At 42.4% G+C, this 16394-nt stretch overlaps 1 protein-coding gene across 1 annotated transcript in view; it reads left to right on the forward strand.

Annotated features, from left to right (window-relative positions):
• Positions 1–16394, forward strand: part of LOC141116968 (NACHT, LRR and PYD domains-containing protein 3-like) — a 180827-nt gene that overhangs the window by 72619 nt on the left and 91814 nt on the right. The window contains exons 4-6 of the mRNA XM_073609501.1: positions 4338–4498; positions 6924–7095; positions 13570–13635. Of these exons, the coding sequence (XP_073465602.1) occupies positions 4338–4498; positions 6924–7095; positions 13570–13635 (399 nt within the window). The remainder of the gene's footprint in view (positions 1–4337; positions 4499–6923; positions 7096–13569; positions 13636–16394) is intronic.

Raw genomic sequence — 16394 nt, forward strand, 5'->3', positions numbered from 1 at the left:
TCTATCTATATCATCTCTATCATCTCTATCTCTATCATCTCTATCTCTGTCATCTCTATCATCTCTATCTCTATCATCTCTATCATCTCTATCTCTATCATCTCTATCTCTATCATCTCTATCATCTCTGTCTCTATCTCTATCATCTCTATCTCTATCATCTCTATCTCTATCTCTATCATCTCTATCATCTCTATCTCTATCATCTCTATCATCTCTATCTCTATCTCTATCATCTCTATCTCTATCATCTCTATCTCTATCATCTCTATCTCTATCATCTCTATCTCTATCTCTATCATCTCTATCATCTCTATCATCTCTATCTCTATCATCTCTATCATCTCTATCTCTATCATCTCTATCATCTCTATCATCTCTATCTCTATCATTTCTATCTCTATCATCTCTATCTCTATCATCTCTATCTTTTAAATATTGTTGCAAATTAATCCATTGCTATATATGGCAGGTTACAATGAATTAAATCTACGTGTGTGCAGCTGTGTTTTCTCATCATATATATGTATTGGCTGTTTTCTGTTTAGCAATGGTACACTGATTGAGCTTTAGGCTACTTTCACATGGGGTGAACTCTACCCGGAACATAGGCATGCACAGTGGGTGTGCCATAGCTAAAGCATAGTAAAGTGTTTATTGACTAAGTAAGTGTTTACTATGCTTCAGTTTTTGAATGAACAGGAAGCCGCCCAGCACGGAGTACTTCCCATTCATTCACTGTCCAATACAGCTGAGGCTGCAGGGAAAGGCATGTGTATTTGAGCTTTGGGGTGCACACCCTAATGCAATAGGCTGCGCACACCTCTGACCAGGAGTCTGCCTGCTCGGGTGGGAATCTGTCTGTTAATCCTCGCTGAGCAGGCTGATGACTTGTCCACATTGGCTCCGCCAGAGGCTCTAATAGGCTTCAAAAAGGATGGGCTCAGAGCACTGCGCTCCGAGCCCATCGAGTTGTGCGACAATAGCAAATGAATATTCGCTATTGTAACACTGATTCTCCTCCTGGCCAATCAGGAAGCGGGTCTTGAGACGCGTCACCCGATTGGCCGAAAGGAGTTCCGATTGGCCACCAGGAGGAGGAGGGAGGAGGCACAGGAGAGATCAGCCCAGAGAGAAGCCGACGCTGCTTGCAAGATAGCATAAGTGCGAGGGTCACGACCTACTGACTGACCAACAGGGGTGGGTGGTGTGTGCCGTCCGTGAACCGACCAACCGGGGGAAGGGGGTGGATCGTTTGCCACCCCCCCCAAAAAAAACAGCTGCCAATGAAGCTGGATATAATGTAAGGCTGGGTACAGATGGGTTGAAATTGCTGGTTCAGCAGGGACTGTCTGAATTCTGATCTGTATTTTGCCCTCCCTGTTTTACAGTAGTCAAATTAGTACATTGACTTCTGTAGAACGGACACACTGTAAAACTTTGATCGATCAATGGCTGCAGCCAATCAGCTGGGATAAATGATAATGGACTTCATTCCACCTGGGAGAGCAGCACCTTGTAGTGTCAAAAATAAAATACTTTTAGGTGGGGTGCAGCATGGTGTGGTGGCAGTAATAGACTCAGTTCCAGGTAGATGAAAAAACTTGTATTGAAATTATGCAGAGACAGTTCACAGATAATCCGGTGGGTAGGCACCCCAGTCAGGAACACTCGGAGTTTCAAAAGCATGCAGAGAGCAGGATTCAGCTGAACTGACAGTGCCTTTTGAGAGGGGAAGAATGTGGCCTGGCCGTCTTGTGCCCAAACAGAAGGGTGTCCAGAGAGGTTGTGAGCCTATGCTTTTCCTCCTTGCCAGGAACCTTTCCCTGCTACTAGTCCTGTCCCGGTCAACTGGCAAAATGCATGCCAAAACTGGGAGCCAGGGCCTTAAAAAGGCTCTGCCTGACCCAAGATGACTGCTGGAGTCACATGGGGTGGCATTATCTAATAGGAACCATGCTTCTCTTGACTTCCTCCCTAACTGCAGTGCCAATGCAGAAGATCACCACCTGCAGTGGAAAAAGTAGATTGTATCTGCCTGAATACTGAAGGAGACATTGCTGATGATAGGTTAAGTATTGCCACCAGAAATGTTTATTATTTTAACTAGAAAATAGTAAAAACCTTCGCGCCAGTGGTGTCGATAGCAGATAATATATATGAATTACATATACTGGTGATACATCTAGTAAGAAAACATTCCCAACAATAAAGAAAATTTGTGGAAATATATAAACAATCAGTGTAAGCTGCTCCCCAATTTTTGAATAATCAAAAAAATAGATAATCAAAAAAAGGAATGTAAGGAAGATAGGGGGCGCTAGATACCATATTATTCAAGTGCTCTAAATAAATAAATCTCCTGCATTACCAAAAAAATGGAAATGTAAGAAAGCTAGGGGGCGCTAGATACCATACTATTCAAGTGCTTTAAATAAATAAATATCATGCATTACCAAAAAAATGAAAAACATAATAATGACAAATCATAATTAGATTACACATTGGAGTGCCCACAATAGTGAAAAAAATATATAGTGATTGATTGTCCACATAAAAAAGTGATTTGCAGTGGTTAAAATGATATCTTTCAATAATATCCCAATCTTGTTGCTGTAAACGAAAGGTTTTCCATCACCAAAGGAAAAATAAGAAAAAGGAAAACACCTCGAAGTAGTAGATATCTGCTTACCAGATACCAATGACTCCTTTAGTTAAAAAGAGAGTCACTAGCGCTTGTGCAGGGTTGTGCCTGCTCACATGGATGGCCGGACTGTGGTTGGTATTATAGGCATGGATCGTTCCCGTCAAGCTCATTCAAGATAGGATAAGGATACATAGGAAACAAAAACAGTCTCCATAGCGTAAAACCATTTATTAAAAAAGTAAACAAATTAAAAAGCCAAAAGGTCTATTTTCCAACTACCCGTCCACTTCCTGTTCCTAATAAAAAGTCACATTCGTTTTCAATTAAGGATTTTTTTTGAACAATATAGTAAATATCCACAAGATGGAGCTAATGCTCCAGACCATAGTTGAACTTTCCAACTTTATTGCTATGAGCACAGTTCCTGTGGCCCATTTGCCAATTACCCGCCCCCTTCCTGTTCCTAATAAAAACCACCATTCCAGTGACCAACGTACGCTTCCCTGAAGACGTTCACTACGAAACGTACGTCGGAGTGGTACGTGGTCACATGTCCTATCACCCAACAACATCCGGATCCTTTGGCTGCCCCCCTGTGTAAGCTGGAACGCACGCCAGCGTGGAGGAGACATGAAAGGCTTTTTCTGACTGTGAAGTCACCCTGACATGCAAGCAGCCCCAGTGCCGGGTAGGCACCCACCAATGTAAGCGGCCATTTGGCTTTTTAATTTGTTTACTTTTTTAATAAATGGTTTTACGCTATGGAGACTGTTTTTGTTTCCTATGTATCCTTATCCTATCTTGAATGAGCTTGACGGGAACGATCCATGCCTATAATACCAACCACAGTCCGGCCATCCATGTGAGCAGGCACAACCCTGCACAAGCGCTAGTGACTCTCTTTTTAACTAAAGGAGTCATTGGTATCTGGTAAGCAGATATCTACTACTTCGAGGTGTTTTCCTTTTTCTTATTTTTCCTTTGGTGATGGAAAACCTTTCGTTTACAGCAACAAGATTGGGATATTATTGAAAGATATCATTTTAACCACTGCAAATCACTTTTTTATGTGGACAATCAATCACTATATATTTTTTTCACTATTGTGGGCACTCCAATGTGTAATCTAATTATGATTTGTCATTATTATGTTTTTCATTTTTTTTGGTAATGCATGATATTTATTTATTTAAAGCACTTGAATAGTATGGTATCTAGCGCCCCCTAGCTTTCTTACATTTCCATTTTTTTGGTAATGCAGGAGATTTATTTATTTAGAGCACTTGAATAATATGGTATCTAGCGCCCCCTATCTTCCTTACATTTAGTATTTTAACTGTATGCATTTTTTAATTAAGTTTTTTTTTAATAATCTTTAGTTGAGTTTTAGATGGTTAAAAGCCCCCGGTTACAACCAAGCTTGATTATGAATAACTTTTAGTAAGGATTCATAGATCGTTAGCTTGGGGTGTACAAATATAAATCCCCAATCCCAGGGCAATACATATATTGGTCCTTATAGTGATTTCTGCTTCCTATGCTCCTTATAAAAATGTAATTTGTTACATACCCACCAATTGCAGAACACTGATCCGGCATTGGGATAAACATTTGTGATGGAAGTTAATTCACATCATTTATAAAGCTGTTTTTTAGGAAGGCCACAAAATGTATTTCTGTGTTCTTCTAGAGGACATCAGGAGGTTCCGTTGTCAGCTGTCTGCGTATGACGATTCATCACTGAGGAGGATATACGAGTATTACAGAGATGACCTCATCTACATCCTGGAGAACATGGACCCTCATGCCGTCCTTGTAGAACTACAACCTCGGAATGTTTTAAACACAGACGTAAGATATTTCTAAATTCCCTACAGCAAAATATGTATAGTTTGGGAGTCAATAGTAATAAACCTGGATTTCCCCGAGCCTTTGTAATTGTACATCATATCACTGCATACTGATCATAAACAACTGATTTTATAATAAGTTCACAAGATAAATGTCATCATATCAAAACTTCATTACATTGCACAATTGTTCCCATCAGAATACAATTATACACTATGGGGTGTATTTATAAAACAGCAAACATTATCCGCGGTGTTACATTGTTTCTTTTCCCATCATAAATGCCTCACATCAATATCTTCATATACATGTTAAGCCTCGTACACACGATCGGATTTTCCGATGGGAAATGTTCGATGACAGACTGTTGTCGGTAAATCTGACCGTTTGTACGCTCCTTCTGGCAAATGTTGTTGGACTTTCCGCGGACAAATGTTGGATGGCAGGTTTTCAAATTTTCTGCGGTCAAATGTCTGTTGTCGGATTTTCTGAACGTGTGTACACAAGACCTTCGGACAAAAGTCCAAAGTACAAACACGCAGACTCGGAAGCAAGGACGAGCTGGAAGCGGTCGGTCTTGTAAACTAGCGTTCATAATGGAGAATTAACATTCGTGACGTGGCAAATTATGAAATCTCCAAATACAGCGCACAATTCTCTTCTTCTAGTGATATCAAGAATAATATTATTATGTTTTTTTTTGTTTTTTTTTTATTTGGGGAAGTTACCACAACACCATTATCCCGTAGTTTTTAAGATCAAAGATAAAACTATGTTGATGTCCCTTGTCAATTTTACATTGTATTTTATAAAATGTAACTGCCTACTCTCAAACTGTCAAGTATTAGTCTACACAAATTTTTTATTGTGCATTAAAAAAATAAAACAAATAAAATTAGACATGCTATCTGCCAATAGAACTTAACCAAAAAGTGCATTCTATGCATCCAAAAATATAGAAAACATACCAAATCAAATCATTATTCAACCAAAAAAAAAAAAAATAATGTCAAAGCAATAACTCCAAGGCCAATGATAAATAACACGTTATCTCCTCCGATTCCGCAACATGGCTGGTTGACTACGGGCCTTCAGAAACTAACTGAAAAGCACAAACTGAAAAGCGCAAATCAACACTCACCAAACTTCTACTAACACGAAATTGGCTGAAGGAGCCCAAAGGGTAGCGCTAAAGATCTGAAAAACCACGTAGTACGTCTTGTACGTCACTACGTTCGTAATTGTTGGACAACAATTGTGTGCCTTGTGTATGCAAGTCAAGTTTGGGCCAACGTCCTTCGGTCAAAATTCCATGGTTTTGTTGGCGTAAAATCTTGTAAACTTTTATGTTTTAACTCAACCACTTGCCTACTGGGCACTCAAACCCCCTTCCTGCCCAGACCAATTTTCAGCTTTCAGCGCTGTCACATTTTGAATGACAATTGCACGGTCATGCTACACTGTGCCCAAATGACATTTCTATCATTTTTTTCACACAAATAGAGCTTTCTTTTGGTGGTGTTTATTCACTGCTGTGTTTTTTTTTTTTTTTGCTAAAAAAAACCAAAAAATAACCAAAAATTTTGAAAAAAAAAAAGTTTCATAGTTTGTTAAAAATTTTTGAAAACAGGTAATTTTTCTCCTTCATTGATGTGCGCTGATGAGGATGCACTGATGGGCACTGGTAGGCCCCACTGATAGGCACTGATAAGCAAAGTGGCACTGATAGGCGGCCCTGAGTGGTGGTACTGATAGGTGGCACTGATAGGTGGCACTGGTAGGTGACACTGATTGGCAGCACTGATCGGTGGCATTGATGATGAGGCACTGATGGGCATTGATTGGCAGCACTGGTGGGCATTTTTGGGTGGTACTAGTGGGCAAAGGTAGGTGGCACTGTGGGCACTTGTAGGTGGCACGGTGGGCACTGGTAGGTGGCACTGGTGGGTACTGATAGCTGGCACTGGCAGCTGGCACTGGTGGGCACAGAATAGGCAGCCATGGCTCTCTGTGTGTGGGACTGATGTCCCTCTGACAGAAGCCAGTGATCGGATTTTATTTTCGCTCACGCTGACAGCGTGAGGGGAAAAAAATATTGATTACTGATCTTCTGTTTACATCACGTGATCAGCTATCATTGGCTGACAGCTTATCACGTGGTAGGGGGCCGGGATCGGCTCCTTACTCAGATCTGTGATCAGTCGAGGCTCATAGACTCGGTGATCACAGAGCGCGCCGCACGCGACCCGCAGGGACACGCAGGCAGCGCATGCTCGGGAGAATGTCAGATGCCTTCCTGGCAATTAAAGCCTTCTTTCGGCTATAGCACGGGCGGCAAGTAGTAGGCAAGTAGTAGGCAAAAGATATATATTGAAGTCACATTTCTAACTGCAAAAATGGAATAATAATAACTTATCGTCTCCAGAAATATGAGCCAATGGAAAAAGACCCGTCTTCCTTCTCTCGCACTTTGTTACAAGATATTCAGGATCGTGGAAGAAAAGCTGTGATTGGACTCTGGGAATGTCTCTGTGCGCTACAGAAAGATCATCCTCATCCTAACTTTTTGGCGGTTTTTGATGAAATCAGACAGACAGGTAACAGACTTTGTGTTTTCAGACAACATTGTTATAAAATAATGACTGACACCAATCATCCCAAGCAGTGGCATCACTGGGGGTTGGCTTTTGAGGTTAGAGCCCCGAATCTGGGGCTCATGGCCCCGAGGCCAGGGCTGGCCCTACCGTGAGAGTGTCACGGGCTGCCTGAGAGCGCTTCCTGCACAGCTGTGGCACTTTCACTGAGTCTGCACTCCATGCTTCCCTGACATCCACAGCCAGGAGATCAGTGTGAGAGTGAGTCTCCTCCCTTGCTCCGCTCATATCATAGAGTCGGGAGGAACTTTCTCACACAAGCTCCTGAGCAGGTGAGTGCAGACCATGGAGGAGGGGGGAAACTCTGTAATACCCTAGCCTATCTTTTATATACCCAGCCTCTCTGTATACCCAGCCTCTCTGTATATACGCTAACCTCTCTGTATACCCAGCCTATCTGTATACCTAGCCTCTCTGTATACCCAGCCTCTCTGTATACCCAGCCTCTCTGTATACCCAGCCTGTCTGTATACCCAGCCTGTCTGTATACCTAGCCTGTCTGTATACCTAGCCTCTCTGTATACCCAGCCTCTCTGTATACCCAGTCTCTCTGTATGCACTAGCCTCTCTGTATACCCAGCCTCTCTGTATACCCAGCCTCTCTGTATACCCAGCCTCTCTGTATACACATCCTCTCTGTATACCCAGCCTCTCTGTATGCACTAGCCTCTCTGTATACCCAGCCTCTCTGTATACCTAGCCTCTCTGTATATATACTAGCCTCTCTGTATACCCAGCCTCTCTGTATATACACTAGCCTCTCTGTATATCTAGCCTCTCTGTATACCCAGCCTCTCTGTATACACTATTCTCTCTGTATATACACTAGCCTCTCTGTATACCCAGCCTCTCTGTATACCCTATTCTCTCTGTATATACACTAGCCTCTCTGTATACCCAGCCTCGCTGTATACCCAGTCTCTCTGTATACCTAGCCTCTCTGTATATACACTAGCCTGCTCTGTATACCTAGCCTCTCTGTATACCTAGCCTCTCTGTATATACACTAGCCTCTCTGTATATACACTAGCCTCTCTGTATACCCAGCCTCTCTGTATATACACTAGCCTCTCTGTATATACACTAGCCTCTCTGTATACCCAGCCTCTCTGTATACCCTAGCCTCTAGCATCTCTGTATACTCTAGCCTCTCTGTATACAATAGCCTATCTATAACCAGCCTCTGTATACACTAGCCTCTCTTCTATATACCCTAGCCTATCTTCTATATACCCTAGCCTCTTTGTATGTAACAATTCACATCTGGTGGCAGGTGACGTGGCAAGTGACAAGCTGCATCTTGTGGCAGGTAATGTGACAACCTCTCTGGTGACCCCAATGTAAGGGGGAGATGTTAATTATATATATATATATATATATATATATATATATATATATATATATATATATATATATATATATATATATATATATATATATATATACACAGGGCTTTTTTTCAGTGGGAACTGGGGGTTGGCTATTGAGGTTAGAGCCCCGAATCTGGGGCTCATGGCCCCGAGGCCAGGGCTGGCCCTACCGTGAGAGTGTCACGGGCTGCCTGAGAGCGCTTCCTGCACAGCTGTGGCACTTTCACTGAGTCTGCACTCCATGCTTCCCTGACATCCACAGCCAGGAGATCAGTGTGAGAGTGAGTCTCCTCCCTTGCTCCGCTCATATCATAGAGTCGGGAGGAACTTTCTCACACAAGCTCCTGAGCAGGTGAGTGCAGACCATGGAGGAGGGGGGAAACTCTGTAATACCCTAGCCTATCTTTTATATACCCAGCCTCTCTGTATACCCAGCCTCTCTGTATATACGCTAACCTCTCTGTATACCCAGCCTATCTGTATACCTAGCCTCTCTGTATACCCAGCCTCTCTGTATACCCAGCCTCTCTGTATACCCAGCCTCTCTGTATACCCAGTCTCTCTGTATGCACTAGCCTCTCTGTATACCCAGCCTCTCTGTATACCCAGCCTCTCTGTATACACAGCCTCTCTGTATACCCAGCCTCTCTGTATGCACTAGCCTCTCTGTATACCCAGCCTCTCTGTATATATACTAGCCTCTCTGTATACCTAGCCTCTCTGTATACCCAGCCTCCCTGTATACCCAGCCTCTCTGCATACCCAGCCTCTCTGTATACCCAGCCTGTCTGTATACCTAGCATCTCTGTATACCCAGCCTCTCTGTATACCTAGCCTCTCTGTATACCTAGCCTCTCTGTATACCCAGCCTCTCTGTATATACACTAGCCTCTCTGTATATCTAGCCTCTCTGTATACCCAGCCTCTCTGTATACCCTATTCTCTCTGTATATACACTAGCCTCTCTGTATACCCAGCCTCTCTGTATACCCTATTCTCTCTGTATATACACTAGCCTCTCTGTATACCCAGTCTCTCTGTATACCTAGCCTCTCTGTATATACACTAGCCTCTCTGTATATACACTAGCCTCTCTGTATACCCAGCCTCTCTGTATATACACTAGCCTCTCTGTATACCCAGCCTCTCTGTATACCCTAGCCTCTAGCATCTCTGTATACTCTAGCCTCTCTGTATACAATAGCCTATCTATAACCAGCCTCTGTATACACTAGCCTCTCTTCTATATACCCTAGCCTATCTTCTATATACCCTAGCCTCTTTGTACAGGGCTTTTTTTCAGTGGGAACTCGGGGGAATGCAGTTGGCACCTCCAGCACTGAATGTATGTAATAGCATTGGGTGGGGGGTGTGCTGGAGGGTTTATTGATGTTGTCTGCTGGGGGATCTATTGTCACTGGTGGGGATCTGATTTTGTGTGAGGGTCTATTGTTGCTGATGGGGGATCTATTGTTGCTGGGGGGGTCTTATGTTGCTGGCTGCTGGGATATCTGTTGTTGCTGCTGGGGGGTCTAATGTTGCTTGGGTGGATATTTTGTTACTGGGTGTGATATTTTGTTGTAGGTGGTTCACTGTTGCTGCAGGGAATCTATTGTTGTTGGGGTGGACTCCATTGTTGCTGGGGGAGTCTATTGTTGTGTGGGGATCTATTGCTGGGATTCTATTGTTGCTGGCTGCAGGGGATCTATTTTACTGCTTTTCTTTTTATCATTACCATGTTCCATACAAATGATTTAGCACCACAAAATAATACTTGGTTCTTTATTCTCTAAAAGGGGCAGTACTGGTAGGTGGGTAGGGGGTGGAATCAAGGGACGGTGGTCAGAAGTGGGTAGGGGGTAGAGACAAGGGGTGCCTCAGACAGGGGGAGTTACACCTGATCCTAAGTGTAACTCCATAAAGATTGCACTCCTCTCCATTATCATTGCTCTCCTCTCATTTCCTATTTGATAGATTTTCTCTTGTTCCAGTTTCTGAACAAAAAAACTATCAGTTTGGAATGTGTCTTTTTTTATTAGTATAGACAGGATTTCTACAGATTTTTTTGTAGACATGTGCATCATGCGCAGGATGAAAAAATGTGTTTTGTTTCATTTAGATTCATAATCTAGTTATTTCGTTTAGTTAAATTTAGTTGATTCGTTCAAATTCGTATTCGAGATTTACATTCGGAAATTTTCGAATTTACAATTTTTTTTCAATTAGAAATGTTGAAATCGATACATTTAGAATCGGTTGTATCGAAAACTTTTATTTTTTTATTTTTGATTCGAATTTGGAACCAGGGCCGCTGATGGGGGGCCACCAGTCCTCTTGTAGGGGTCCCGAGCCCACAGGGGGGCCCACACAGGGAGGGGGATTAGTGATGGATGACACTTGTGTCTGTCTAACCCAACAGCTGAAAGCTGGTCTCTCCCCCTCTTCCTGCTGACAGCTTTTATCTGCTGAGAAAGAGAGAGTCGTCCCTCACTAATCCCCCACCCTCTGCGGCCCCTCTCTCAGCACTGGGTCTAAAATTTGTTTATATTGTAATTTCTGTTTTTGGATATATCTGAATCTCTGAATAACAAAAAATTTGTCCGAACACTAATTCCGAACGAAACGAACCGCACATGTCTAGAAACCATGTGACCACTTAATTCCTTTCTAACTTTCCCCAAAAAAGCATGTATGGTGGCTTGTGATTGGCTGACTGTTGGCACAAAATTGCTCAAGATCTTATTCCACTTCTTCTTGAACAGAACAGTGACCCACTTCGCCATATTGTGCCCAACTTCTGGCCTTAGGCCGGCCCCGGCCATTAGCTTTTATATTCACGAAGAAAAGAATGTCCACACAAAAGATATCTTTTTTCGCACTTTACTGTATCTCCAAAGATGGACATTTAACATCACACTAACAGAACTCTTCAACGTAAAACACTGTAGGCGCAAGCAGATATCCGTTAGCAGTCATTTGGGTGGAGATCGTTAGCACATACCTTTTAAGTCATCTTCCCTTAGTATCTCCTCACTCCTCTCCTTGGGAGCACCACAGTGTTGTGACCTACCTACCTGTATACTAGATCTGTAGCATGCTGCACTGTCAAACTGAGATTAACCACTTCTGCCCCAAAAGATTTACACCCCTTCATGACCAGGCCGTTTTTTGCGATACAACACTGCGTTACTTTAACTGACAATTGTGCTGACTCCTTGCAGCGGCTGTACAAAGAGAGTAGGGCTCTTCCAGGCTTAGAACAGAAGGTGACAAATTATTTCCAGGAGAGGATACAGAAGAACCAATCATGCTAGGATTGGTTTTACATTATTACACTATGTGGAGCTTTTGTTTTATACTTACTGTATGTGACCTCTGGTGGGAGCATGAATCCAGTGGATGGTCTATCTGGAGTCATAGGAGGGTTAGATCTATGATTGGGCTGTCTGGAACCATTGGAGCTGATGCCTTGTCTACCTATAGTGGAATTGTTTTATATCAGTTCTCACTGATCTCCCTGAATAAGGGGGAGCACTGGCTATCTGGGAAGCCTCCTGTGTGAATATCCTCTGGGTGTCACACTGGCTTCTGAAGATGCCCAGTGGGAAGAGCGAAACACGTCAAGTGGGGACGAGAACTTAATCTGATGGCTGGAATGCATGCCACGGCAGCAGTCAATCATTATTTACATGCCAAGATTTGATGCAAGATTTTTCATTGCTGTAAGTGCATTTGTTTTTAACAATTTCAATAAACTAAACAGTATTACGCTATATACATCTCTCTCTTCAATGGTATGGTCCCATCATGCCTCTGGCTCTGGGTGTTATGCTTGTGGCTGCTATGCCTCATGGGACTTGTAGTTCTGCAACAGCTGGAGGTCCACTAATTGCATATCCTTGCCTTATACCATCATGATGGGAACCTTGTAATTGGAGAAGGAAGGAGGTAGATTCATCCACTGGTGCAGGACAAAGACCATGCGGTTTTGAATCATATTGCTGGTGAATCTTCACAAGCAGGAAGGAACTACGATTGGCACTTTGTTTGCACCTATGATTGCACTATGCTGGACTAATGATTGCACAAGCACTTTATATATTAGTTTGCAGGAAATACCAGCCCACCTGACTGCTTCTCCACCATCCCACCCGACTGCTTCTCCACCATCCCACCCGACTGCTTCTCCACCATCCCACCCGGCTGCTTCTCCACCAGTCTACCTGGCTGCTTCTTCACGAGTCTACCCGACTGACTCTTCACCAGTCTACCTGACTGCCTCTCCAGAGATCTTCCAGGGCAAGATTAGGGAAGATTTAAGCACCCCGCTATCTTCCAGAGAGACCTGCTTTGTGTGGCAGGCTCTCCCCTTGTAAGCCCCTGTCCATGCTGTAGTACTCACACTGTCTTCCTTGCTCCTGCTGCCTCTCAGGAAAGACTACTTCCATGTTGCTTCTGTGGTCAGTACCTTTCCAGGTCAGCGCTAAATTCCCATGCACAAGGCAGAGCACCCCCCCTCCCCCAGACTAGGGGGTTCGCCTCAAGGGCCAACGACAGTCCCCTCAGCTCTCCATCTCCATCTTCCACCCATCTCCTTGCCAGCATGACTTATGCATACTTAAGGGCTGGCCCGACCACCCTGTCAGACCCACCACCTAGGGATTGGCCAAACTCCCCTGAGTATTCAGAACAATCCTCCTAGCCTCCATTTCCAGAACATTCTCCAACATTACAGAACCAGGGAGGGAGGCACCAGAGACTTGTCTGCATGATTCATCCAGCCCTGACCTAAAGTAAACCCATGACCCAATTAAGACTCACAGGGTAAAGCATGAGTCAACATAAATTTTCCTGCACTCACACTAGTAGCACACTAGAGGGCGCTGCATAAGGATAGTCAATTCACTGGGTTTATGTAAGGGTGTACAGCCACTTTAAGTTATATTCCTTTGTTTAGATATTAATCTAATGTGTAGTTTGGTGTATGTGAAAGGTCAGCTTCAATTATACATGACTCAGACCCATCATTTTATATTCCTCTCTATAGGTGAGGGTCTGGTGGATCAGATTCTCCTGGATGAACTTGGACATTCACTGACTCCAAAGCTGAAAGGTAAATAAAACACATAATGTATCTGATAACACACAGGACTCACTTCATGTTAAGTGCTGAGATGATGTTGAAATAATAATAAATATTATTATTATTATACAGGATTTATATAGCGCCAACAGTTTGCACAGCACTTTACAAAGTTAAGGCAGACAGTACAGTTACAAAACCATTTGGTGCAAGAGGAATCAGAGGGCCCTGCTCATTAGAGCTTACAATTACACTTCATTTATACCATCTACTCATCTGAGGGCTTCTGAATCTGACAAATTATTAATAATGATATGCGTCCACCTGCATATCACATGGGGCTTGTCTTTTGGCCTTCCCAGAATCAGAATTCCTGAACATCTCATTTTATTTCAAGTCCAGAAGCTCATTGCAGTGAAATGGATGTTTAAAACTAGATTTCCGCAGCCTTCCGGCTTCAACTGTCAATATTTGTAAAAAAATGTGTTCACCATGTTAGAGACTTCATAGTGATCACAAGGTTGGGGATGATGCTGATTTGTTCCTGATTGATAGAGGAGATTTGGAGCTGTCACTTGCCAGTCAGGAACATACTTATCTCTGTAATGTTACTGTAGCACCAACCTAGGTTAGGTTGCTAGTAGAGTTGTCCCGATACCACTTTTTTAAGACCGAGTAAAAGTACCGTAACTTTTTTCATGTACTCGCCGATACTTTTGTAGCGCCCCCCTGGGTCTACTGGGAGCAGGAAGGTACCTCCAGATACAGGGAGCGGGCTTACATTCACCCCAGGGCTGGGTCCATGGCTATAATGGGAAGCTTGAACAGAATATACGAATAAGTGAAGTATGTGGCGCTAACTAAATCAAAATCAATCAATATGTATATAAATACTAAATAGAACCGCTCACACACCTGACAAGTAAGCGTGTAGAACAGAATAGGCAAGTGCAAGTGAAAATAATGATAACAAATCTCTCTTCTCTGCTTTTCTCTAGATCACTGGTAAAGTGCAGCAATACCACAAATTCCAAACAGCAAAATAACATTGTGTGTATATAAGGTGCATCAAGTGAAAAAAAATATATGACAATCCTAGTCTAATGATATAATGACATACATAAAAAAAAAAAAAAAGAAAGGTGAAATATAAACATTTCTGAATAAATCCACTATTCTCCTGGAGTGTAAAAGGTGAAATTCAAAAAACAAAGTCCAACAAGTGATAAACACTAATATAAATAAGTTCACATATATAAGTTCATGAATTAAATCCGTGTTCAAAAAACAAATTGAGCAAAAACAACTTTCGATCAATGTCAAATTCCTCCAATCACATATATAATATCCGTGGTACGCCACACAATTCCCCTAGCCTCTCACCTCAGACGGAGAACCCTATGGGTCGAGTTAAGCCTTCAGTATGGAAAACAGCAGATCCCAGCACAACTATTGATTTCCAACAATTGTCCCGATTGTCCCAACAATAGCGGATTTTTGAGGGTGACACCTGGCTCTTCCCTGACGCGTATCATCACTGAACACGTGACTTTATCCATCGTCACTGAACACGTGACTTTATCCATCGTCACTGAACACGTGACTTTATCCATCGTCACTGAACACGTGACTTTATCCATCGTCACTGAACACGTGACTTTATCCAAGGGAATAACCTTTGATAGATCCAAGTGTTCAGTGATGATACGCGTCAGGGAAGAGCCAGGTGTCCTCACTTCCGGTCACCGGCCGAGACCGGAAGTACTCTGCTGTTTGCTGGATTATCTGATTTTAAACTGTAAGTTACTCTTTGTTTTAATAAAACCATTTTTTGAAATACTACATGATGGAGCCACCCTCTTTTATTTCATGTACTCACCGCATCGGTTAAGCCTGGAGTCACCCCCAAAAATCTGCTATTGTTGGGACAATCGTTGGAAATCGATTGTTGTGCTGGGATTTGCTGTTTTCCATACTGAAGGCTTGACTCGACCCATAGGGGTCTGCATCTGAGGTGAGAGGCTGGGGGAATCGTGTGGCACACCACAGATATTATATATGTGATTGGAGGAATTTGACATTGATCGAAAGTTGTTTTTGCGCAGTTTTTTTTTTTGCACATGGATTTAATTTATGAACTTATATATGTGAACTTATTTATATTAGTGTTTATCACTTGTTGGACTTTGTTTTTTGAACTTCACCTTTAACACTCCAGGAAAATATTGGATTTATTCAGAAATTTTTATTTTTCACTTTTCTTTTTTTTTTTTATGTATGTCATTATATCATTAGACTAAAATTATCATATATTTTTTCACTTAATGCACCTTATATACACACTGGATGTTATTTTAGATTGCTGTTTGGAATTTGTGCCATTGGTGCACTTTACCAGTGATCTAGAGAAGAGGAGAGAAGATTTGTTATCTTTATTTTCACTTGCACTTGCCTATTCTGTTCTACACGATTGTCAGGTGTGTGAGCGGTTCTATTTAGTATTTATATACATATTGATTCATTTCTGCACTTTAGTTAGCGCCACATATTTCACTTATTCGTATATTTTATCTGTGTGGGAACACTTTTATGTTGGGAGCTTCCCCCATCCTTTTATATCCTATTCTATACAGTTTGGTTTTGCGCATTAGTTCCCCCATTTCTTTATATTGAACAGAATATAGGCGCCAGTCACTTTAGGTACTTTTCAATGCTTTAATTAGAACTTGAGAAAGGTTGTAGAAAAGGGGTTGAGGGGAGGTTTCAGATACCTTTTTTAGCAGATCACT

Source organism: Aquarana catesbeiana, linkage group LG13, assembly GCF_042186555.1.
Source record: "Aquarana catesbeiana isolate 2022-GZ linkage group LG13, ASM4218655v1, whole genome shotgun sequence".
NCBI classification, from domain to species: domain Eukaryota; kingdom Metazoa; phylum Chordata; class Amphibia; order Anura; family Ranidae; genus Aquarana; species Aquarana catesbeiana.